General features: G+C 39.6%; 1 protein-coding gene across 4 annotated transcripts in view; it reads right to left on the bottom strand.

The window, feature by feature from the left end:
* Window positions 1-26,742, bottom strand: part of cblb (Cbl proto-oncogene B, E3 ubiquitin protein ligase) — a 201,889-nt gene that overhangs the window by 58,204 nt on the left and 116,943 nt on the right. For all 4 annotated transcript variants that reach the window (XM_078560042.1, XM_078560043.1, XM_078560045.1 and 1 more), the window contains 6 exons: window positions 26,042-26,163; window positions 11,118-11,255; window positions 10,883-10,970; window positions 8,797-8,928; window positions 6,632-6,829; window positions 1,880-2,065 (listed from right to left, as the gene is read on the bottom strand). In XM_078560042.1, coding sequence (XP_078416168.1) covers window positions 1,880-2,065; window positions 6,632-6,829; window positions 8,797-8,928; window positions 10,883-10,970; window positions 11,118-11,255; window positions 26,042-26,163 — 864 coding nt within the window. The remainder of the gene's footprint in view (window positions 1-1,879; window positions 2,066-6,631; window positions 6,830-8,796; window positions 8,929-10,882; window positions 10,971-11,117; window positions 11,256-26,041; window positions 26,164-26,742) is intronic.

Genomic DNA, 26,742 nt, shown 5'->3' with positions numbered 1-26,742 from the left:
CATGGAATGTGAGCATTACTGGCAAGGCCAGCATTTATTGCTCATCCTTAATAGCCCTTGAGAAAGTAATGGTGAGCTTCTTGAACCGCTCCAGTAGTGTACAGTGCTGTTAGGAAGGAAGTTCCAGGATTTTGACCAGGATGGCCAAGTTGCTAGAACTGCACTCTTCCAGGCAAGCATTCCAGCACACTTATGACTTGTACCTTGGAGATGGTGAACAGACTTTGAGAAGTTGGATGAGTTGCTCGCCACAGAATTCCCAGCCTCTGACCAGCTGCTGTAACCCTGCTATTATAATCACAGCATTTATATAGCTGGTCCAGTTAAGTTTCTAGTAAATGTTTATGAGGATGGTTAACAGGATATTGATGGTAGAAAATTCATGGTAATGCTGTTGAATGTCAAGGAGAGGTGGTTATATTCTCACATGTTGGAGATGGTCATTGTGTGGCACCCAAGTTACTTGCCACTTATAGCTCAAGCCAGACTGTTGTCCAGGTCTTGCGAGCACTGACTGCTGCAGTACCCAAAGAATTACAAATAGTACCGAACACTGCACAATCATCAGTGAACATCCCCACTCCTGATCTTATGTTGGGGGGAAGCTCAATGATAAAGTAGCTGGAAATGGTTGGGCCTAGGACACCACCTTGAGGAACTCGTGTGGCGATGTCCTGGGGCTGAGATGAGTCTGAACTCCTCTGATAATGAAGCCTCCAGCAGGATCTGATTTGGGGCGACATCCAGTAGATAGCATTTGTTCCACATTGTTGTTTTTTGCACTTAATCTTCCACAAGAGAATGCTTAGTTATTTCCCCTAACCGTCAATGGCACCACCATCATATCTCCCTCATGATCACCTTCAGAGTCACCAGTAACTACAACATAACTGGGCCAACCATATCAACTCTGTGCACTGGATGGGTCCTTTGCAAAACTGGCCCAGATCCTGACCTCTGAAAGTCTCTTCATCACCTACAAGGCTCAAAGCAGAAGCGCGACAGAATATTCTCTACTAGCCAGGATGGAGACAACTGCAACAACACTCAAGAAGTTCAACATTATCCAAATAAGAGCAATCTGTTTAATTTGTAGGTGCAACAATTCTTCAGGGTTGTCTTGACACCTCCCTCCCCTGCAACCATACCACCAAGAAGGACAAGAGCAGTAATGTTGTAGGGACATCACTATCTCCAAACTCCCCTTCAAGTTATGCACAATTCTGACTTGTACATTTATCATTGTTCCTCCATTGTTGCAGATCAATATCCTTGAATTCCCTATACACCGCCATTTTGGGAGCAACAGCACCACAACAACTATAGCAGTTCAAGGATAAAACCAACCACTATTTTCTCAAGGAACCAAATGTGGGAAATAAATATGGCATTGCCAGCTTTGCCAAGGTTCCAAGAACAAGTTTATATTTTTTAAAGAAAATAAAAACCGATGTGTAGCTGTATTATTCATGGCAGCTTGAGGCTTTTTCTTCTCTCCCTGTTTTTTCTCCAACCTAAAATAAGCCACTAAGAGATATCGGTGGTATTATTCAATGCATGTACAAACATAAACAAGTACATTTTAAAAATTGTATTGCTTCCATAACAGACTAATTATTTTGTTAAATCTGCTTGGTGGAACAAGAGGCACAAAAGGAGACAAGAATGGCACAATTTATTCCTTAAACGCAGGAATACAAATGTGCAACTGAACAATTTGTATTAGTGATTTTCATGCCAATTTTCTCGATCCCAAAGATTATTTTAAGCTCATAATACCATTCATTAGGAACTCCTTACAAGCCAAGACAGGACTTCTGTATATTATAATTGATCTTTACAGTTAAGTAATTTAATAACAGTTGCTTTAATAATTTACCTTTGGTGAACCAGTGGGACTGGCACAAGGTGACCGAACCACTCCTTTCTGAATGAGATCTAACCGAGGCGGCACTGGGGGGAGGTTCAGGTGTTGAATTTGGAGTGGATCTGGAGCTGCTTTTCGGCGCTGTGCAACAGGTGACGAGTTTGGTGATGACACTGGTGAAATTTGCCTGTCTGTACACTGCAAAGACCAAACAGGATTATGAGGCAATGAATGCTCCATAATTGAGGACTTCATAAAGCAAGCTGATAGGTCCACTTTCATTGTAGTCTTCCAAATAGCCAACACTCAGATGTATTTAGCAGCATCACTTGTTCAGAAAGCATTTCTATATTAAGATTAGAATCCTACAACACAGAAGGTAGGCATTAGGCCCAACACCGTACTAGCTCCCCAAAAGAGCCGGCCAATTTAGTCCTACACCCTAACTTTTTCCCATAGCCCTGTAAATGTCCAATTGACCTCTAAAGGTTTGCATGGAATTTGATTCCGCCAACTTTTTAGCTAGTGTGTTTCAGATCATCTTAACTCTCTACATGAGGAAATGTTTTCATTTTCCCTCCAGTTCTTAGGCCAACTATTGTAAATCTATAAACTTTGCCAACCCAGATGCCAAAGAAAATAATTTCCATATTTTCTCCATCAAAGTACCTCAGAATTTGAATACCACTATTAGGTCACCCCTTAACCTTTTCTACTCTGAGGAACAATCCCAGCTTCTCCAATCTTTCCACATAACTGAACTCCTTCATATCATCCTTGTAAACCTCATCTGTACCTTCTCCAAAGCCTTGAAATCCTCCCTATAACGTGTGGTGCCCAGAACTATGTGCAATACTCTGGAGGACTAACCAGAGATTTGTAAATGTATAGCATGACTTATTTTTTACATTTAATGCCCCTATTTACAAAGCCAAATATCCCATATGGTTCCTTAAAATCTTCTCAACTTATCTGGTCACTTTCAAAGATTTGTGAATATGCACCCTCAGGTTCCTGTTCTTGCACCACCCTCATAACAGAACCATTTAGATTATACTGTCTCTCCATATTGCTTCTCCCAAATGTATCACCTCAGTTTTCTGCATTAAATTGTATCTGCCACATGCCTGCCCATTTCATCAGTCTATGTATTCCTGAAGTCTGCTATTTGCGGACTATTCATTACGTTGTCAAGATTTATCATCCACAAACTTCAAAATTATATTCCCTTTACCCAATTTGTCATTTCAACATAACAAGAAAAGCAATGGTCCTAATACAGATCGCTGGGGGACCCACTGCATACTTCTGTCTGGTCAGAAAGACAATCATTCACCACTGCTCTCTGCCTCCTATCCCTTAGCCAATTTTGTACTCAAGTCACTTTTAAACTATGTGCTTCTATTTTGCAAATAAGTGTGTTATGATGTACTAATCAAATGCCTTTTGATAGCCACATATACAATATCCAGAGCACTATCTTTATTAACCCCTTTGGTTACTTTATCAAAAGAACTCAGTAAGGTTTGTCAGATATGATTTGCCTTTGACAAACCTGTACTGACAATCTTTACTACCTCATGCTTCTCCAAGTGAGAATTCATCTTTCCTTGAAAATTGTTTCTGGTAGGTTTCCCACTACTGATATTAGACTGTTCAGTCTGTGGTTATCAGATTTATCTCTCTCCCCAATTTTGAACAGGAGTGCAACATTTGCAATCCTCTTGTCCTCTGGCATCACTCCAATATCCAAGGAGGATTGAAAGATAGTTGAGAGAGCTTCTGCTATCTCTATCCCAGCTTCCCTCAGCAACTAGGATGCATTCTATCTAGACCTGGTGACTTATTAACTTTGAGAGATGCCTGCCTATTTAGCACCCCCTTTCTATTTTGATTCTATCCAATATCTCTATTCTATCCAACCACCACCCCCCCACCCACCCCCACCATACTCTGACAATCCAAGTTTGTGAAGACAAACACAAGATACTCATTCAGTATTTCAGTTATGCCCTTTGCTTCCATAAGAAAATGTCTTTTTTTTAAACCAACAATAACTTGAAGGAAGCTCTAAATTTGCAAAACAGGAATTAGAAATTACAAAGAGGACACTTATTGGAACTGGGAGTTCAGATGTTCACTTGCTGCATGAGACGATCACCACCATTCAAGAATGCCAACTTGAGTGAGAGATTTCAGCCTCACACCTACTGCTATCAAGCAGTAACATTTTGAGAATTTGAATTTTGTTTTAATTTAATTTTAATTTTTTTTAAACTTATGAATTTCTTTATACTGACCAAACAAATTTAATGGACAGATCTTAATGGTGAGGTTTATACCGATTCCAGACTGCAAAAGCTGCAAAGTGTTCAATATTTATGGAAATGGTAGAACTCGCCATGTAACAGCCATGAAGAGTTCTGCTCCTGTGTTTTTTTTGAAGATATCAGTGAGTCAAAAAAAACCTGTTTGGAAAACCTCATTGGAGGCTTAATATTTACAAGGTAACTGCTAAAGAAGAATTTTGAAACTGTTTGCATAGTTTTTAAACAAACATTCATCAGCTATACTGCTGTCAAATACAGGAGTTGCCTTTGGGTAAAATATTTCAAGAGCTAGAAGATTTTATTATTTGGCAATTATTTATTAAGCCAAAGAAATCAATGGTAGTGTTAAACCTCCAAATTATCTTTCTTCTTACCCGAATCAAATGCCTTAAAGTTGTATTAGTTTATTTGACCCATCATCTCATTTGCAGCTTATTAGTACAAGAATAAGTGCATGTAATTCCCATAACGGTATGAGTGAGAAAAGCTAATATTGCTCTGTAACAACGTTCATTATATTAACATATCACAACAACCTGCGACACAGCATTGTGCTGCAGGCGGAAATCCAAATTTCCTATAATTACTGTTTTTCCAGTGACAGTTTATCGTAGTTACAACTTACACTGTAGTTGGCTTAGAAGCGTAACTTTTGGAGCAAGCATGCAGCACTGATAGAGGGAAGGAGTGATGATTTTACTCAGTGTGATATGAAACCATTTGAGAATATTTCAAGACAATTTAAAAGAATGAAAACCATCATGAAGGATTTTCTGAATCTTTTTGAATGGAATTCAAAACTACAATATTATGCCGTTCTAAGCATTTAAGCCAAGATTCATCACTATAAATAAAATTCTATTCGGTTCATTTGATCCATTACCTCGTAACCAACTTGTAACGATAAATCTAAGTCAGTACTATTGCCATAATGGTTACGAGTAACACAAATCGATTGTAAAACCACCTTAGTTACAAATTTGTTTGAGATAAATTGCATTGGGCTGTATCTATTCCTGCATCACTATGACTGCGTTAAGATATGTGATTCGGTAAAAACATAAGACCCAGGAAAAAGATTTCATTCAATTGTTTTTACCAGAAATGTCTCCTTTACGCAACAGTTTGGAAAGGCACAGTGTATGCATCTTCTCAAAAGCACCATCAAGCAGAAATGCTGATCAGTCTTAACACAATCAGTTTGGAATTATTGCTATAAGATACTCTCTACTTGGTACTTAATACAAGAAACCTGCTGTAGATTTTTGGGAAAGTAATCGTGAATTTTAAAATTCAAAGGAAATTCAGTGCTCAAAGTTAATAAATGTTGTCTAACACTTTCTTCGCATGGCATTCCTAGATACTCCTGCAATATAGCGTACATGTTCAACTCCAGCTGAAATCACAGCTGTAGCAATACAAATTATCTTGGTCATCAAATAGTCAAATTTTAAAAACACGTTAATTATGAAACAACAAATTATTGCATGATGACATGCTCAGATCTTGAATATAACTGCATCATACTCAGCTTATGCAGATAACCATCTCCAACAATATGTGCCCGAATTACATACCAATTTTAATATTGCAGTAATGTTCAATCTTATGTAGATCATGATCCGAGAAACTCTCATGATATTGGTCCTATAATATACATTATCAGTTAGCTCAACGGGTTAATTCATCTCTAATTTTCTTTTAACTGCAATTGATTGTGAAACTGTATAAATCTAATTAAACAGACTTAAATTGATACAACCTTGAGAGAATGGCATTGTTCTTTTTATAGAGGTGCATCTTGTTGAGCTTCTCTATCAATAGCTCTCTCATAAGGACCCCAGGAAATAGATAGTTATCAAGACCCAGAGTGAAAAGATTTCACTATCAGTGAAATCAAAAATCTGGAAGTTTAATGGATTTCATAAGATCATCTGATTGTTGTATATAACTATCATGTATTAGTTTCTGATGGCACAGGGCCAGTAGTGCATTTCCAAATATACCATATTAGACACAAGATTTTTCATGAGATCGATATGGGAGAAGATTTTCAAGCTTATTCCCTTCATGATCCACTTAATTGTGTACCATGCAGTCCAGCAGAGCACATTTAAACAACTTAGGAGTATAAAGCAGCAAATTCAAAAAACATTTTATTGAAAACACTACTACTTTTGTCAGCCAATAAACGTGCCAAAATTGAACTAAATATTAAATTACAGCAGTGTGTTATAATGCAGTTGTTTGCTTGTAGCTAAGCCGCTGCTGCCTGCTGACAATCTCTTAGGACCACTTTTCAATATAAATCCATCACTGAAGTTATATATTAACATCAGCGCATTTTAGAATCATATTTTCAATGTGTTAATGTATCAAACACACAACCACTATTCAGAAAATCCGATTCAGACTTGTACCATTTTCAACCTACCTTTCTAAATGAAGCTAGCTTGTTCATAACTAGTGAGTCATCACGATCATCATCGTCATCCAGGTCTAATATTGGCATATTAAAACTGTCTAGGCAGAATTTGGCTCCATCATCTCTTGGATCAAAAGGATCAACAATAATTGGCTCGGTACCTTTGATCTCACAACGGCAAAATGGGCATCCTTGTCCATCAGATTCCTATATATAAAATAAATCAGATCTATGAAAGCAATGATTGGTCTGGGTTTTTAGGTAATAGTAGGATGGAAGGAGGTTTTCTATATAAAATTAAAACCTCATATACAACACAGATTAATGCAAACCCCAAGAGGCACAATCCATCTGTCTGTTTAACTTCAATTTTTTTTCATTTGAGGTTGCGGTCTGAGGCTTATTAATCACAAGAAAGGAACATATTACAGTACCTGGAAGTTTTGCTCAACATTTTTCATTAAATGTGGATATTAAACTGAGTAAAACACATTGTAGCAGAAACTATAAAGAACGTATGTTAACAATAAATGCACTTAGATTGTGACCTGAACTAAATTAATCCAAAAGCAACTTCAACATGATTACTGAATTGTAGAATTCTAGACATTCCTGCCTTCCAACATGAATTTTCACTTCATTTGTCAAAATGTAAATTATTTAAAATAATGGGCTAGAGAGTAGTTAAAACAATGTTAAAACATTCTGCAAAGGCCCAAAAGGGTACCTTAATAAGTCTTTACAACTGGCATGACAGATACGAATGGCATGGACATGGCACATAACTACAAAAGGTCTTCGTCCACAATGTAAATGCAAAGATTAGTTATACTGGCATTTGATCACATATATATTTGAAGCAGGAAATGTTGCCATCAGCAGTCATTCAAGGAAGTTGATTTTCATATTCATAAAAAAGCATAACTTTTACCACATATAATCATTTACAACAAATCCACAGCCACATTTTTTCTTACAGGGAGGGACTCCAAATCATTAAGCATCATCTGGGGGCAAGAATTTTAATTAAGCAACTACAAAGAGCATTATTAAAGAGCAAGAATGAACAAAAACCACAGGCCCTGATATTTGCAGGGAGAATGTGGAGGAGCACACAAGTGCAGTAAACCTATCAAGGCCAGGGGTGCAGAGGTCCTGTCAAAGTTAACATAGGACCTCATTTTAAATGATGCCCAGCAGCCAGCCAAGTTGACAGGCCCAAGTGCCAAAACCAGTGGCAGGAGGACACATCTGCGGTCCTTAGGGTTGATCCCTAGCAATGAAGGAAAGCAAGAGATGAGGCTTGCAAGGGGAGCATGCTGAGGCCCGATCAGCATGCGGGGTGTGGGTGGGAAGGGGCTGGGTGGAGAGGGGCCACAATCGGCAGAGGGAGACCAAAGACTTCCTCAAGGGACCGGGGGAGCACTCCAGCTCCTCTTGGCTCACAAGGAATGCTGCAAAAGGCACTTGCCCTTTAAGCTTTTACTGCTGGGTTTTCCAATAACTCAACTGTTGGCAATAAATCAGCAACACTGTGCTCATCTACCTACTAACAAGCTTCCACAACAAAAATGTATTAAGAAAATGTTGGTAAATGGTTAATATAGAATTATGGCATTCTATTTTACAGTGAATTGTTCCCAAAATCTTAAGCAAATTTAGAAAATTCAAGCACTTTATATTTATATTTTTAAAAAAATTTATATTTAAAAAACGCATCAAAGACACTGGATTTTTTTAAACCAGAGTTTGGATATGAATTTATTAGTTTGAGGGATTACATTTCCCTACTTAAATGAAAACATAATATTTCAGGAGGACGAAACTTCCTGTAGTTTATGATAGCTTGTGCTTCCAATTTTCTGTGCATGTAACATTTGATTTTAAATCCATCACAGATTTTCTTTTAACTGTTGTGGAATTCTCTAACTGTGGGAGAATTTCTCCATCTCATCCAAAACTAGGGTACCTTAACATCAAATTTTTCAGAGTTTATTCAAGAGTTTCAGGGGGAAAATATGGTACTTCCCATCTATCCCTGCTTCATCTTCCAAATATGGAACTCAGAAGCTAATGCTCAGCCTTAGTCCTCTTTGAGTGTTACAAAATTAAATGAAGAGTGTAGAAAATCGATCTGTGGAGTCTGCTTCGATATTCTATGATCACCCACGTACCTGCCACGCTGTCAGACAAGAGGTGCACATTAAGTGACCACACGGCTCAATTTTCACATCCTTATCATTCTCAGCACAGATTTTACACAACTGAAATGTGGAGCCCATCTCACAGTACAACTCATATTGTTCCTAGATGGAAAAGAATTTTACTCTTTAATGCACTTGCATAATTAGTCAGTTAGCAATATCATCAACATACATTTTCAAAAAATAAAGTATAAAGGCAAACTGCTCTCAGTCCTCTGCTCTGGCTAATCTGTAGCCAAGTCAAAGGATATCAAAGGATAGAACAAGAATGGTTTGGTGGGGCACATAATCCCGCTCTCCCCTCCTTCATCTGTACAAAAGCTTTCATTGAAATCCATATATATATAATTTCAAAGTTTGCAGATGACACAAAACTTGGGAGAATTGTAAACTGTGAGGAGGACAGTGCAGAACTTCAAAAGGACATTGACACATTGGTAGAGTGGGCAGATAGGTGGCAGATGAAGTTCAATGCGGAGAAGTGTGAGGTGATACACTTTGGTACAAAGAACATGGAGAGACAGTATAAAATAAAGGATACTATTCTAAAGGGTGTGCAGGAGCAGAGAGACCTGGGTGTATATGTACATAAGTCATTAAAGGTGGCAGGACAGTTAGGGAGAGCCGTTTCTAAAGCATGCAGTATTCTAGGCTTTATTAATAGGGGCCTAGAATACAAGAGTAGGGAGGTTATGATGAACTTATATAAGACAATGGTTAGATCTCAGCTGGAGTATTGTGTACAGTTCTGGGCACCACGCTATAGAGAGGATGTGAACACATTGGAGAGAGTGCAGAAGAGATTTACGAGAATGGTTCCAGGAATGAGACACTTCAGTTATGTGGAAAGATTGCAGGAGTTGGGACTGTTTTCTTTGGAGAGGAGAGGAGAGGAGACTTGACCAGAAGTTTTCAAAATCATGAGGGGTCTGGACAGTGTAGACAGGGAGCAACTGTTCCCATTCGTAAACAAATCGAGAACCGGAGGGTACAGTTTTAAAGTGTTTTGCAAAAGAAGCAAATACGAGGTGAGAAAAACTTTTTCACACAGCAAGTAGTAAGGGTTTGGAATGCACTGCCTGGAAGAATGGTGGGGTCAGGTTCAATTGAGGCCTTCAAGAGAGCATTGGATGATTATCTAAACAGAAACAATGAGCAGGGTTATGTGGGAAAGGCAGGAGATTGGCACTAAGTTAAAATGCTCAGAGAGCCGGTGCAGACACGATGGGCCGAATGGCCATCCTTCTACACCATAACAATTCTGTGATTCTGTGGAGCAAATCCTTGAAGTTTGATGAAGTGTTTTTATTAGTGTTAAGCAAATCACGATATTACAGTGTTCAGACGTTTGAAAAACATATAGTAAGAAAACACATGGCATCTGAATCAGGATGCAAATCTGGTACCATGGACACAGTACACGCTTTCAAAAGGGAACTGGTCCACAAGCCTAATTTGCTGCAGGCAACAGTCTCAGCCTCAGAGTTAACTCGCCATCATGAAAGACATCAAGGTTAGCCAGACTGGTTTCCGGCTGAGTTCGTAAAGAAAGTCCCAGGATGAAAAAAGGTGAGAAGTGGCTGGCTACAACTTACAAATTCAATGTAGGGCTGTAGTTCTGGTCCTTCCAGTTCCACAATAACATAAGTAAAATTTTTAAGTCTACCTTTCTGGTGGCACTGTCCAGCATTCTCTTTAAGGGTCACTGGTTTACTGCCAAACACCGAAGAAAACTGAACACGTTACATGCGACACATGCACTGGCTACTTGCACTTGAAAGAGGTATTGGGCCCATTGCCTAAGACAATATAGGCAGCTTTAAGCCTGCTTGAAGACCTCTTTGCAAAATTTGTTTGTAAGTAATCAGTGCATGTGTCTCACTGCATGCCCTAGATGCCTATGCAACAACTTATGCTAATATGACGAGCGGCACACTTCTGGCGCAGGATGAACATGTGCAGGTTGCCTTCTATATTGGAGGTGTAAAACAGGCACAGCAAAATCCAGTTTCTAGACCACAAAGACTCAAACGTAGCCAGAGGTCAGTCATCTTACCTGTGTGACCTTTATGTGATCATGAGGTGTCGGTTCACACAATCCAGTTAGATCTGGATTGTAACTTCGTCCATCCGGGTATAAATAACTAAATAAAATGAAAAGTTTTTCACGTAATTACAGTAATCAAGTCACAATTTTGACATTGAAACAGACTTTGACATTATTACTTATTTTGCCACAGAAGTCAAGGGTACAAGGAATCATAGAGAAAATTTCATTAACAGATACATACAATCCTTCTCGGCATCCATCTATTAGGGCTTGGAAGAGGGGTTTGTTGTGTGGAATCGTCTGCAATATGTTTCCATCATTTGTGACATAACCAATGGCCCACTGGCCAAGCCGAGTGCAGCTGAGCCTAAAGATGTAGCTAGGGGACAAACAGAAAATAAAATAATTGAGTTTGTACATACGTTACAAACCTCTTCTACCTGGGACATTGTTATTGAATCATTTTTTTTGAAAACTTTCACATGACAATTAAACTAAGGAATCAAACATTCGAGTTACTCAGGCTACACAGATCTGAGGTGTTGTTTAAAACCCTGATGTTATATCCCTTACAAAAGCAAGTATTTTACCATTACTTTGCAAGCTGAAGGCTAAAACTGGAATTTTCACTTAGTAAATCATCAAAATACCAATCATAGCCATTAAAAGCATCGAACAAACCACAGTGGACAAATTCCCTCGATTTTAGCATAGTTATTTCTAGCAACATGACGAATTGAGTGCCAGGCAAAAAGGCATTAACATTTTCTCTTAACACAAGAACGGTGCTCAAGTTTTCAAAATTAGATAATCAGAAAATGTAGCTGCCAGACACAAATTTCAATTAAGCCCATTTTGGAGGATAATTTGGCAGCAAGTTTGCGATATGAAGTAAACAAATAAAATTCCAGTAAAACCACTATTAATTAATCAAGGGAAATCTGATAGTTTCACACCATTCCTAAGGGTCACCTATATCCAAATCATGGAACTATCCAATCTTAAAAGAACCGGGTTAAATTATAGAGATGCAATGTGCCACTTGAAGGTTGCTAGAAGTGCACAGTGGTTCAACTTCTTGCTTTTTGGATACTGTCATACCTCCCAGAATGTCACATACTGATTAAATCTGTACAACATAAGACTAGATCTTGCAATGACCATTAAAATCAACCCATCTGTGACTATAATGCAGAAACTTGGAAATGTAATAAACAATGAAGAGGATAATATAAGATTTCAGGAAGTCATGGACGGACTAGTAAAACAGGCAGACATATGACAGATGAAATTTAATGCAGGGAAGTGTGTAGTGATACATTTTGGCAGAAAAAATTAGGGCAGGCAATATAACTAAATGGTAAAATTTTGAAGGGTCTAATTACATCATGTCACTTATAGTTCTTTTATCAATCACTTTAAATCTGTGTCCTTCATTACAACAGTGAGCACTTTGGAATGTCCTGAGATTGTAAATGGTGCTATAGAAATGCAAGTCTTTATTTTTATCAGTCGATAATAATCTTAAGACGCAACACTGATTCTTCTTTCTACCTTGCTTGAACTGATACAAATTAAGCAACTTTAATAAAACAGCACTGAATTTATTTGTATAATTTCAATTCTATTAACTGATAATTTGAATTAAGTAACTGCATTAGTTTTTTTCAGAGACATGGTCGACAGTTCAAGGTGACTAAGGGCTAAAAAAAGAATTATAAAAAGTTTTGCAAAAATGTTCACAGAGAAAAGTGCAGAAGTTAATGTCTTGATGAGAAATATTACAATAGTTACAGAAAGGCTGGATATTATAAAGGTTAAGATTGAAATGGATAGAATTAATGAAGAGGATAGTAAATTATTAGCTGACAACCACTACAAACCACAAGCATTAAATGAGCAAGCAGGCAAGCAGATGTGAGCTGATATAGGACTACAGAACTTTGTAACCTATTAATCATAGGGGATTACAATATCCCAAAGGTCGAATGGGGCAAAGAAAAGGAAAATGGAGATCTAAAACCAATTCACTCCAAATTAATGTTGCTAACATTGCACATATATGGCTATTATCGAAATACAAATTAGAGTCAGTACGTTATTTAAAAACTTTAAAAGTTGCAAATCTTAAGGCTACTAGGAGTTTTGACTTGAGTGCTTTTTGACATTACTTCCACTGGTAGTTAAGGTGACACAAGATTTCTCAAGTGTGACATAATGGTAATATACAAGGCTGAACAATGCTTTAATCTGACTGCTCGTAAATGCTGAAATAGAAACAGAATGTTAGAAATACTTTGCAGGTCACGTAACATCTGTGGGGAGCAAAACAGTTAATGAATTCAGATCTGAAATGTTAACTTGATTCCTCTCTGCATGGGTGCTACCTGACCTGCAGAGCGTTTCTAGCATTCTCTACTTTTATTTCAGATCTCCAATATTTGCAGTATTTTGCTTTTGTTCATTTATGTTGCCTGGTTAGCTGATTGACAACAGGACTGCCAGTGACTGAGCATCTAGTTTAAGGTACTTCTCAGCAGGGCTGCCAACTGCTGATGGGTTCTTCAGCTATCAACACCATTTCTGAAGATAAAGCATCCAACCTCCATATAACCAACAGCACTAGTGCTATGGAACACAAGGTTCTTTTCATATACCACTAAATGCACTTAGATAACACGTAGGAATGCATTAAAAATACACTGATTCATGGAATCCAACTCACTAACCACTTTTAAAAACAAAATATTCAAGAATACAATCAATCTTTTTCATTGCCATGCGCTTCCACTCTCCCTCAGATTTAATCTTATGCTTATAAATTTAGGAAAGTGATAGCTGGTGGCTGTTTTAGGGATATATTACTTGTATGTAGATTATCAGATGCAGAAGGTGGATGCCCCAGATCCATCAAAGAAGAAGAAGAAAGCAATATATAATATTATTAAAGGTCATGTAACCTAAACAAAAGGGTCAAAATCAATATGTAATTGTGTGGTGACTGCAGATCAATAAATAATATTTCTAAAAATCAAAAACCTTTCAACCTGCAAATGAAACAGTTAATGAATTCAAATTGTTAAGTGTGGTTTTCATATGAAGTCCTTTGTTCCTTCAAGTTCAATAAAAAAAACAAAGGCAGCAAGAGGTCTTAAAAGTCAAATAGGCACAATTAGCGATTCCTTAACCTACTAGTGGTTTTTAGAAAGATGAAGATGTATTCATTTTACAAGTGTCAATACGGATGATTAATTGTAGTCTAACTGGTATAGAACACATTTAGTCCCAAAATCTGTCCAAACGTTTGTCAATAGGATCATGGATTGTGCTATCAAGCAGCATTTACTCAGAAATAACCTCTGCTCATCAACACTCTGTACCTGGTGGAACCCATACTCTCAGCCTTGGTCCAAACATAGACAAGAGAGCTGAACTCAAGAGGGGGAGATGAAAGTCACTGTCCTTGACATCAAGGCAGCATTTGACTGAGTGTAGCTTCAAAGGGCCCTAGCAAAGCTGGAGTCAATGGGAAACACCTGACCTACCTACCTAATCCCATTTACCAGCAACTTGGCCCATAGCCTTGAATGTTATGATGTGCCAAGTACTCATCCAGGCACTTTTTAAAGGATGTGAGGCAACCCACCTCCACCACCCTCCCAGGTAGCGCATTCCAGACTTTCACCACCCTCTGGGTAAAAAAGTTTTTCCTCACATCCCCCCTAAATCTCCCGCCCCTCACCTTGAACTTGTGTCCTCTCGTGACTGACCCTTCAACTAAGGGGAACATCTGTTCCCTGTCCATGACCCTCATAATCTTGTACACCTCGATCAGGTCGCCCCTCAGTCTACTCTGCTCCAACAAAAACAACCCAAGTCTATCCAACCTCTCTTCATAACTTAAATGTTTCATCCCAGGCAACATCCTCGTGAATCTCCTCTGCAGCCCCTCCAGTGCAATCACATCCTTCCTATAATGTGGTGACCAGAACTGCACACAGTACTCCAGCTGTGGCCTCACCAAGGTTCTATACAACTTCAACATGACCTCCCTACTTTTGTAATCTATGCCTTAATTGATAAAGGCAAGTGTCCCATATGCCTTTTTCACCACCCTACTAACATGCCCCTCCGCCTTCAGAGATCTATGGACACACAAGCCAAGGTCCCTTTGTTCCTCAGAACTTCCTAGTGTCATGCTGTTCATTGAATACTTCCTTGTCAAATTACTCCTTCCAAAGTGTATCACCTCTCACTTTTCAGGGTTAAATTCCATCTGCCACTTATCTGCCCATTTGACCATCCCGTCTATATCTTCCTGTAGCCCAAGACACTCAACCTCACTGTTAACCATCCGGCCAATCTTTGTGTCATCCGCAAATTTACTAATCCTACCCCCCACATAGTCATCTATGTCGTTTATATAAATGACGAATAATAGGGGACCCAGCACAGATCCCTGTGGAGTGCCACCGGACACGGGCTTCCAGTCACTAAAGCAGCCTTCTGTCATCACCCTCCATCTCCTACGACTAAGGCAATTTTGAATCCACCTTATCAAATTACCCTGTATCCCATGTGCATTTGCCTCCTTTATAAGTGTCCCATGTGGGACTTTGTCAAAGGCTTTGCTGAAATCCATATAAGTTACATCAACTGCACTACCCTCATCTAAACACCTGGTCACCTCCTCAAAAAATTAAATCAAATTTGTTAGGCATGACCTCCCTCTGACAAAGCCATGCTGACTATCCCTGATCAAACCTTGCCTCTCCAAGTGGAGATAGATTCTCTCTTTCAGAATTTTCTCCAATAGTTTCCCTACCACTGACGTGAGACTCACTGGTCTGTAGTTCCCTGGCTTATCTCTACAACCTTTCTTAAACAGCAGAACCACATTAGCTGTTCTCCAGTCCTCTGGCATCTCCCCTGTGGCCAGAGAGGAATTAAAAATTTGGGTCAGAGCCCCTGTGATCTCCTCCCTTGCCTCCCTCAGCAGTCTGGGACACACATCATCCTGACCTGGAGATTTGTCCAGTTTTAAGCCTGCCAATACCTCCAATTCCTTGTCACTCCCTATATCAATTTGCTCAAGAACCTCGCAGTCCCTCTCCCGGAGTTCCATACCTTCATCCTCATTCTCTTGGGTGAAGACAGATGTGAAGCATTCGTTCAACACTCTACCAATGCTCCATCCATAGATTGCCCCCTTGGTCCCAAATGGGCCCTACTCTTTCCCTGGTTATCCTCTTCCCATTGATATACTTACAGAATATCTTGGGATTTTCCCTACTTTAATTCGTTGGTGATTGCACGCTGATGACTGAGCAATGTTCAGCACTATTCACAACTCCTCAGATACTGAAGCAGTCTATGTCCAAATGCAGCATGACCTGGACAACATTCAGGCTTGGGCTGTTAAGAATACTCTCCACTTGCCTGAATATTCAGCCCGGAAGGCTGTAAAGTGCCTAGTCGGAAGATGAGGTGCTGTTCCTCCAGTTTGTGTTGGGCTTCACTGGAATAATGCAGCAAGCCAAGGACAGATGTGGGCAAGAGAGCAGGGTGGAGTGTTAAAATGGCAAGCGACAGGGAGGTTTGGGTCTTTCTTGCGGACAGACCGCAGATGTTCTGCAAAGCTGTCGCCCAGTTTGCGTTTGGTCTCTCCAATGTAGAGGAGACCGCATTGGGAGCAACGAATGCAGTAGACTAAGTTAGGGGAAATGCAAGTGAAATGCTGCTTCACTTGAAAGGAGTGTTTGGGCCCTTGGACAGTGAGGAGAGAGGAAGTGAAGGGGCAGGTGTTGCATCTTCTGCGTGGGCATGGGGAGGTGCCATAGGTGGGGGTTGAGGAGTAGGGGGTGATGGAGGAGTGGACCAGGGTGTCCCGGAGGGAATGATCCCTACGGAATGCCGCCGGGGGGGTGAAGGGAAGATGTGTTTGGTGGTGGCATCATGCTGGAGTTGGCGGAAATGGCGGAGGATGATCCTTTGAATGCGGAGGCTGGTGGGGTGAAAAGTGAGGACAAGGGGGACCCTATCATGTTCCTGGGAGGGAGGAGAAGGCCTGAGGGTGGATGCGCGGGAGATGGGCCGGACACGGTTGAGGGCCCTGTCAACGACCGTGGGTGGAAAACCTTGGTTAAGGAAGAAGGAGGACATGTCAGAGGAACTGTTTTTGAAGGTAGCGTCATCAGAACAGATGCAACGGAGGACATTCTTTTGTTTTGAATAAAATACTTCCTAAATGACTGCCTTATTAGTACGAGGGATAATTTGAATGAGTTTTGAAAAGAAATAAAAGGATAAGAAGTAGAGTATTGACTAGAGGTTCCTTCTGCTTTAGTTTAAACTGCTGGTTGAATTCCCTCACAAGAATCAAAGTATTATACTAAGTTACAAATACACAATTTATATTTAGACTTTTCTAACCAGTAACAAACTCTTACACCAGATACAGCTCATTTCAACTATGAGAACACTATTATTAAGTATTACTTCATTAACCATTTGATCACACATGTTTTCTATCATAGACATCTGAAAAAGACCACAAGCATGTAATGTTGATTAGGTAAATGTAAATAACCACAAGAAACAGCATCTGTAATATTAACCAAATCAAAGGAGGAAAAAAATTAGAGCAATGATTGAAGTCCTCAGTCGATAATTTAACAAAAGTAACTGAAACCATTTTTTAAAGTAAACATATGCATATTAATTCATTAGAACCTTCTTCCGTCAGAAGATTTTTAAAGATCTCTCCTTCATCACCTTCCTGCAGCCACTGATTCATGGGTACTGACAGCCTGTTATTATTGTGCCAAAGTAACCATTCTCCATATGTTATCAACAACAGGATGTATGGTTTGTGGCATCTCAGCTCTTGCTGGACTTGACTTCAAGCAATGCTTGCATACGTGTGCCTCTACCAGAAGATGTGGGATAACAATCAGGCTCAGATTCTTGCTGATTTTTGCCCAGCCTAATGGCACTGAGTTCATATACCATCCTTACCATCATACTAGGAAGATTGCAGATGGAAAGTATGTACAGTTTGGCATAAGGGATCACAAGAAGGATAGCAATATTACTCCCTTTTATCAAATTTTCCTCATTTCAGAAGGAACTAAATTCCAGAAAATAGCAACTTAGCAAATTCATTTCATACAACCATGCCATAATCAACTTGTGATAGATCCAACTGTTAACCAGCTGATAAAATCTTTTTTAATTGTCAATTTGAGTTTTTCTGGGGAGTCCTTTTCAGGTTCTAAACCAGAGGGAAAAATCAGGTCCCAAAAATCCCAGCTCTATTTGGAGAAAATTCATTCCCAAATAAAAATAAAGTTAGCATCAATATCAATGTTTAAGGTCCAAAGTCAATTTACAGTATGTGATCAATAACAAATGATGCAAGGAATATTGCATACCATTTACTTTCCTTTTATTACCAATGAATTTTCCGATTTAATGCCTTCAGCAGATTTATTTTCCCTGAAATCCAATGCAAAGATTAGCAAGGCTCAATGGTGATGAAGAATTTATTAGTTTGACGGAGACATTTCTTCAGATAAAACCAGCAATTGGTTATTTGGCAAACATGTACCCCATTGAAACTCATCAGGTATCATGCTCCTATCAACTTAATTACTGTATATTTGATGCATTTGCTGTAAATTTGCAGACTGTTTCTACTTAAATGTATTTATTTAAATTCTATGATTATTTCTCATATCCACTTCATATTACATTTGACAGTATACTCAAAGCTAAATAAATGAATGTTGGACCTGATTTGACACTGATTTGGGGTTATGGTTCAGAATTGAGATCTTCTTGATTCACCAACTTGAAAATGACCACGAGTTTATGATGGAACTCGGCTTAAAAAAACTATGACTCTGGTCAATAGATCTTGATGTTGATTTTAAAGTGAATAAAAGGGATACCAGTTTACAATTAGATTTATGAGAAAAAGTTTTAAAAAAAAGAAATTGTCATGAAAAACGCACTTCTAACAAGAATTCATCTCGCATTGTTGGCATACAATACCAAGTTTATGTCCACTTTCCAAAACAGTGTACATTTCGCTTTGATTGAGAGAAAGTAGAGTTAAATATGTTCAATCACTTGAATATTGCTGAAGGGAGAGACCTGGTGCCGAAGCTTCCTCGACAAGCTGGCTAAGAAATCTTCTAAGGGTTTCTCCACTACTGTCTACCACAAGCCTACCTTCAACAGTCAGTATACATGTTGGGATTTGTATAGTTCCATTTGCCATATGATGGACCTTATTAGCAAGGAGGAAAACTCTCCACTGGTTGGAGTCATAAAGGTGAATGGTTGTGGTTGTTAGAGGTCAATCATCTCAGTTCCAGAACATCACTGCAAGAGTTCCTCAGGGCAGAGTCCTAGGGCCCAACCATCTTCAGATGCTTCATCAATGATCTTCATTCAATCATAAGGTCAGAAGTGGGATGTTCGCTGACGATTGCACAATGTTTAGCATCATTCGCAACTCCTCAGATACTGAAGCAGTCCATGTCCAAATGCAGAAAGTGGCAAGTAACATTCATGCCACAAAAATGCTAGGCAATGACCATCTCTGACAAGAGAGAATCTAACCAATGCCCTTTCACATTCAATAGCATTATCATCGCTGAATTCCCCGCTATAAAACAACCTGGGGGCGGGGGGTTATCATTGACTAGAAACTGAACTGGACTAGCCATATAAATACTGTGGCTACAAGAGCAAGTCAGAGGCTAGGAATCCTGCGGCAAGTAACTCACCTCCTGACTCCCCAAAGCCTGTCCACCATCTACAAGGCACAAGTCAGGAAAGTGATGGAATACTCTTAACCTGCCTGGATAAGTGCAGCTCCCACAACACTCAAGAAGCTTGACACCATCCAGGACAAAGTAGCCCACTTGATTGGCACCCCATCCACAAACATTCACTCCCTCCACCACTGATGAACAGTGCAGCAACGTGTACCATCTGCAAGATGCACTGTAGGAACTTACTAAGGTTCCTTAGACAGCACCTTCCAAACCCACGATCACTGCCATCTAGAAGCTCAAGGGCAGCAGACACATGGGAACACCACCACATGGGAGTTCCCCTCCAAGCCACTCAGCATCCTGACTTGGGAATATATCACTGTTCCGTCACTGTCGCTAGGTCAAAATCTCGGAACTCCCTTCCTAACAGCACTGTGGGTGTGCCTACGCCACAGGGACTGCAGCGGTTCAAGAAGGCAGCTCACCACCACCTTCCCAAGGGCAATTAGGGGTGGGCAATAAATGCTGGCCTAGCCAACAAAGCCCACATCACGTAAATGAACTTAAAAAAATCTTGTAAACAGGGCCCCAGCTATTTGCTCATCTTGCAAGCTTGATGCAGAAATAGAGCGCAAAGCTATCTTGCAGGGAAATGGCCATCCTGATCAGATTATTAATCACTGTGTAATGCGTACATTCGCAAATGGGCCAAAGGCCACTCTTTTCGGAGCTGAAAAGTGCCCGGTCTACCTGAGGTTAAGAAAGCTGTTTCACGCTGCTACTGGGCAGTGACAACGTGACTAATAATTTTTACTAATAATTTGCTGCTGTCATTCCAAACAGACTTTCTGCCTACTACACAATTGAACAATGTCATGTGTGAATTTCAGTGCTGGTGTAATACCAGTTACTTAGGCATACATCCCAACAACTGGCTGGTCAAATTAAACAACATGTTCCTCCAGCTGCTTGTAATAGGCAGGGTACAGACTGTACTCAACCAGCCCATGCTTGCAAAGCCCAAAACAAAACATCTACTGCTAGATGTGATTCTGTGATTGGGTAGCACTTGCTGAACAATCCTGACTGCATTAATAGCTACACTAACAACCAATTTAAGATAATCAGTTGAGCTCGTAATGTGGCTCATTTGTGTCAGCTGTAGCTCAGTTCATAGCACCCTCGCCTTTGAATCAGAGGGTTGTGGGTTCATGTCCCACTCCCGGAAACCAAGAACTATGAATGTACTCGAAAGAGTTACAATCTGTGACTGTTGATAACTCGAAAGAGTTACACTTGCTAAAAGCAACTTACATTCATACTCAAGCACCCATTCTCTGCAAACAAAAGGAATATGTTCAAGCCTTGCGCATTTTTTGAATTACCCAGAAGCATGGGGAGCCTATAATTCCCTTTTATTTTCTCCAAAGCAACACCTCAGACAATCAGTCGACTTGCCAACTAATCAGCATCTTTTTCCTCCTGTGGTATAAATTATTGAGATTTTGAAATTTAGCCTTACAAGTGCAAGATGAAAAGCTTTGGCAATATGTTTCTCTTTTCAGAAATAAATACTTTGTTCTCTGAGGAGTGGTATGTGACATATGGCGTTCCCCAGGAATAGGGGCCTCAGCTTTTCACCACATCCATTAATAATTTGAATGAAAGAGAGTTACATGTCCATAACTGCAGATGACATTAAATTAGAAGGCACAATAATTTATGTGGTTAGGAGCAGCAAGTTGCAAATGGGTACTGACATACTATGAGAGTGGAAAAATTATGACAGGTCAATATAGGATGCTCTGGATCAAGACAAACCTGAATACTTTCTTAACAGTGATCAATTAGGATCTATGGAAAAGCAAGGAGATTTAGCTGTTGCAAGTCACTAAAGACTAGTGTACAGGTACAAAAAGTAAACAAAAGGCTAATGGAATATTGGCTTTTATATCAGGAGGGCTGGAGTACAATAGGGAGGATGTTATGGTTCAGTTGTACAGAGTCTTGATTTCACATCAAATGGAATACTGCATTCAGTTTCAGATACCGAACCTAGGGAAAGATATTGGTCTTGGAAGGGATATTGCACAGTTTCACAGAACGATACCAGGGCTTAAAGCATTAAATTACGAAAACAGATTGCACAGCCTTGCCTTGTATTCAACTGTAGTTGAAGGGTGAGCAAACAGAGATATTTAAAATGACAACAGGGGAGGTGATGGCATAGTGGTATTTTCACTGGACTAGTAATCCAGAGACAAGGGTAATCCAGGGAACCCCGCCATGGCAGATGGTGGAATTTGAATTCAATAAAAATCTGGAATTAAAAGTCTAATGATGACCATGAAATGACTGTTGTAAAAACCCACCCTGTTCACTAATGTCCTTCAGGGAAGGAAATCTGCCATCCTTACCTTGCCTGGTCTGGCCTACATGTGACTCCAGACCCACAGCAATGTGGTTGACTCTTAAAAAATGCCCTCTGAACTAGGGAGAGGTAATAAATGCTGACAGGCCAGCGACGCCCACATCCCATGAATGAATAAAAAAAATAAGATAGATAAAAAGAAACAATTTTCTATGGTGAAAAGATACAGGACAAGGCAGCATAATCTTAAATTTAGGAGTTAATTGTTTAGGAGTGAAATGGGGAAGTTCTCTTCAACAAAAGGTCATGGAAATACAGAACTTGATCCCTCAAAAGGCTGTGAATGCTGGGTCAATTGAAATTTTCAAGATGGAATTGATAGATTTTTGTTAAATACTGATATAAAAAATAGATAATGGCATTAAGGATATCACAGGCTCAGTGGTCTCTCCTGTTTCTAATCCTTGATATGTCCCTTCCATACAGTTGTACATCAAAGTCTGTGACTGAAGACCTGAACGAATAACCAGCCACACGCATCCTGTCCTTGTTACATGAGGTAGATAATTTGAACCATACTGTACTGAAAACCAAACTGAGGGTATTAATTACCCAGAATACTTAAAATACACAGTTATATTGTTTACCATTATTTAAATGTTAAGAGATCAACCCACTTGGCTTCAAACACGAATGTTAGAAGTAATTTTAAAATGTGTACAGCCAAGATATAAATGAGTACAGCGTGAACACAGTAGGATGCTGGCAAAGTTTAGCTAAAGGCAAATACTAGATTGTACCCTGGGGCTTCCACATTATGTTCCACCAACACGCAAAACAACTCCTTGTGCGGAGCTAGCAGTCTATTATACTTCGTTAGACATAACTGTTACAACTAAAGCTAATAAATCCCACCTTTCAGCAAAGTAGGTTTGCTAGTTCAAATAATTATTGTAGCCTAGCTTATTTTCACAAACAGGGCAGCATTAATTGAAGGCAATCCAAGCAGAATATATGGTACAAAACTAAACAGCAGGGTACACAGAGAAACATCAAACTCCAGAATATCACAGGCTTTCCAAATTGCAAAGCAGGTGTATAACATATAGCATATGACATCACAATCAATTTCAGATAAACATATCTTATCCAAAACACAAAATAAATACAAAATTTTAATTTTGTATGATTTTACTCAACATTGTAGACAGAAAAGTTATCCAATCAATTTATTTTCATTGGAAATATTTTTAATGTCAGAAGACATTAAGCAATCAATTGCTTATATTCATCTGAAGGTAGCAACATGTTTAAATGCACAGGCTTTTAACACTGAACTCATGCATAAGAATGCACAAAAAGGACAATTCGGCCCATTAAACTTAACCACAGACCATGTACGATAAGACTAGTGGTTGTAGCACTGCACTAACAATCCAGAGATTATAAATTCAAATCCCACCAGTGGTAAACTGTGAAATTTAATTCAATAAATCTGGTAATTTCTAAGGTAGCAATATAAAAATGGCTATAAAAACTGCTGAATTGAATCCCAAATTCCCAACTGTTTCACTGAAGTCCTTCAGGGAGGGATCTGCTGTGCCTACCCATTCTGACCTACATGTCCAGTTCTACTGTTGACTTTTAATACCTTCAGGTAAATTGGGGAGGGCAATACATACTGTGTCACCCACAAATAATAAATATAAAACCCCTTCATTACAATAAATCCACTCAACCTTCCAAGGAAAGAACCTACATCCCAAAATAGGGCAAATCAAGCCAAATTCCAAAACATCTATTCAATCTCATGTGTCACACTATTGATACCAACCCAAATTGGCATTCATGACCCCAGCAATCCAGGAGCCATCACACTTCAAACAACATTAAATTATCGCCAGCCATACCTTACCCTGGAATCCTCAACCTCAGTCATGACCAGATATCTAGCTTGTTATTTTCACAAAGATGTTAGGTGCAACATTAGCTTTTTTAAAAACCGGGTAGTCAGTTCCATGTATCCATAAATCAAATGAAAAAAATAATTCTAATCTCAAACCATACTTAAATAATTTAAGTGCTATAACAATGTATTTACAGTTTTCTATCTAACCCTTTGCATAAACAAAATAATGCAAGCCATTATCTAAATCCATGGGCGAAATTTTATGGCCCCTCCCGCCAGTGGATCTTACCGTTCTGTCAAAGTCAATGGGCTTTTGAATGGCTCGCTGCATTTTACGGCCCCGCCCCCACCACGACAGGGCCATAAAATTCCACCCCATGTTATTCTTTTCTAGATAGTGTAAGCCCGTTTAATGCAGACCTTTTAACATTATTTTGCTTTAACATCATTCAGTTAATGGGGCCTGTATTCTCGTTTAGCATTGTAAGATTCATGTTAAAATTGTTTCCCACCGGTCTAACGTAGGGCCATGTGATGGAGCCTATCAACGCCATTTTGGAATGGCCTCTGCTGCTCCCTGACCCTTTCTCTCACTGCCAACCTTCCGACTTACAGTATCTCCTGCTGCTGACCCAACCTCTCGTTGCCAATCCTCTGGTACTCAGCCTCTGCCATTCCCTAACGCACCCTCTCGCTGCTAACCCTCTGACTTGCAGCATCTCCTGCACTCCCGTTCACTGCTTCCCTCTCCTGAACCCTCGCTGGTGAACGAGGGCACATCTCCAGAGCTCTCGTTAACTAGTGAGGGCTCAGGAGAGAGAAGCAGTGAGTGGGAACATTTTTAAAAATCATCAATTACAACAGCCCCAGCTCGCCACTTCTGCACCGTTTCACAACCCTGAAGTTCCGGCTTCAGATCAGATCTGGGCCTGGACCTTGAGTAGGAGTGCAGGTTCAGGAGAGGGAAGTAGTGAGCAGGAAAGTCGGGGAGCAGAAGGTTCGGTGACAGAAAGGATCAGCGAGAAGGTGAGGCTGTAAGTCAGATGGTCGGCAGCAAGAGGGTGAGTCAGGTAGTGAGAGTGGCCGCAAGTCAGAAGGAGGGATAGTCCACAGCAAACAGGAGGGTCTGAGAACAGGATGTGTGGCAAGCGGGGGGTTCGGGAAGCAAGATCGGTACCGAACATGATCGTCAGCAAGCGGGAGGCACTGCAAGTTAAGTTACTTCATTTACCAATATAGGAATTTAGCATTGTGAAATATTTCAACTTACAGAGTGTAATGTTTTAATTGTTTTTTTCTGATGAGAAAGGTCTGACAGAACATAACTACAGCTTTTACATTGGTTTTAATGGGAAACTATGATTTGCTCATAGTCGTTTTACCTAAAATCACAATTTTCAAGAACACAACTACAAGTTTAAGTGAGGACTTATTGTAGCTTTTGTAAATATAGCACTTCTTTTTAAATGATTTTCTTATAACAGAAGTTAGTCCACCGTAACTTTTTGTGAGAAGTTTTCTAATCAGTTTGATTATGTCTAAGAGCTCAGTGAAATCCAGCCACTAAAAGGCCCTTTCACCAGTTAGTATAGCAGGTTGGATTTTTTTTGTAATAGATTCAAAATTAGTTTTCTTGCATTTTGCTGAATAAATCACACTATCCATGCTTATCCAAAGTTAATTTTGTTAACTCATACGGACTTGAAACGTTAACTCTGTCTTCCTCTCCACAGATGCTGTCAGACCTGCTGAGCTTTTCCAGCTATTTTTGTTTTTGTTTAATTTTGTTCCTCTCTTCAAGCCTACAGTTCAAAAAACAGTTTGAACCAAACTTGCAGCTTATGTTTCAAAATAAACTCGAACCAAGGATCTGAACTGCAAACACAGGGAGGAGGGACTGCTGCATGGAACAAGTAACTGCCTTTCTAGCACTGTTGTGGGCCAGGAAGAACAGTTGTGGTTCCCCTGATTCACCAAGTAACCCTTTAAACACCCTAGCAATTGGACCCCCCAAAAATTGGATTTCCTTCTGATATCCTCCCTGACCCACGATCTCTAATTCAAAGCTTAGATTAATGCCAAATTTGCTTCGTCCTTACCTGCCAGGCTTGTTGATATATTTTTGGAGCCGAGCTTTCACCTCATCGTAGGTGAGAAAAGCCATGTAGCCAGGGTGTGTCACAGCCAAGAAATTCCAATTCCTTAAGATAGAGGTCCAAGGCTAACAATGAAAAACAGTTAACTTTTTTCCACTTGAATAAACAAGGCAATTGATTCAGCTTTTAGAGAAACAAACCTGAAAGGTTAGATAAACACTAAATGCTAACAAATACCAACCTCCAAACTACTGGAAACCTAATGTACAAGGGGCAACTTCTTCCATGCTTTGGCATTTAATTACAGCAATGTCCTGCAGCAGCATTAGTTTTAGGCACTTTTGCTGAAATGGTTAATTAAAACTAGAAGATAAACTTGTACACTTGATTTTGCAACAACGTACAATTTGTCATCTGCACATGAATAGCAAATCATTAGGCACTTCACCTACTCTTTTGAAACCAAAGTATATTCTGGGGCTCAGGGGGGACACAGAACTGTGGAAGTTTACAGTATGGAAAGAGAGTCATTCAGCTCATCATGTGTGCGCCAGCTCTTTGTACAGCAATCCAAAATTAAGCAGTTTTTAAAAAGTCAGACGTGACTCGAAACGTTCTCTCTGTTTCTATCTCCGCAGATGCTGCCAGGCCTGCTGGATATTTACAACATTTTCTGTTTTTATTTCAGATTTCCAGCATCTGTA

The sequence above is a fragment of the Cetorhinus maximus genome, chromosome 16, assembly GCF_964194155.1.
Source record: "Cetorhinus maximus chromosome 16, sCetMax3.hap1.1, whole genome shotgun sequence".
Taxonomy (NCBI): Eukaryota; Metazoa; Chordata; class Chondrichthyes; order Lamniformes; family Cetorhinidae; genus Cetorhinus; species Cetorhinus maximus.
The sequence above is the reverse complement of the archived record's forward strand: the minus strand, read 5'-3'. Positions and strand labels throughout refer to the sequence as shown.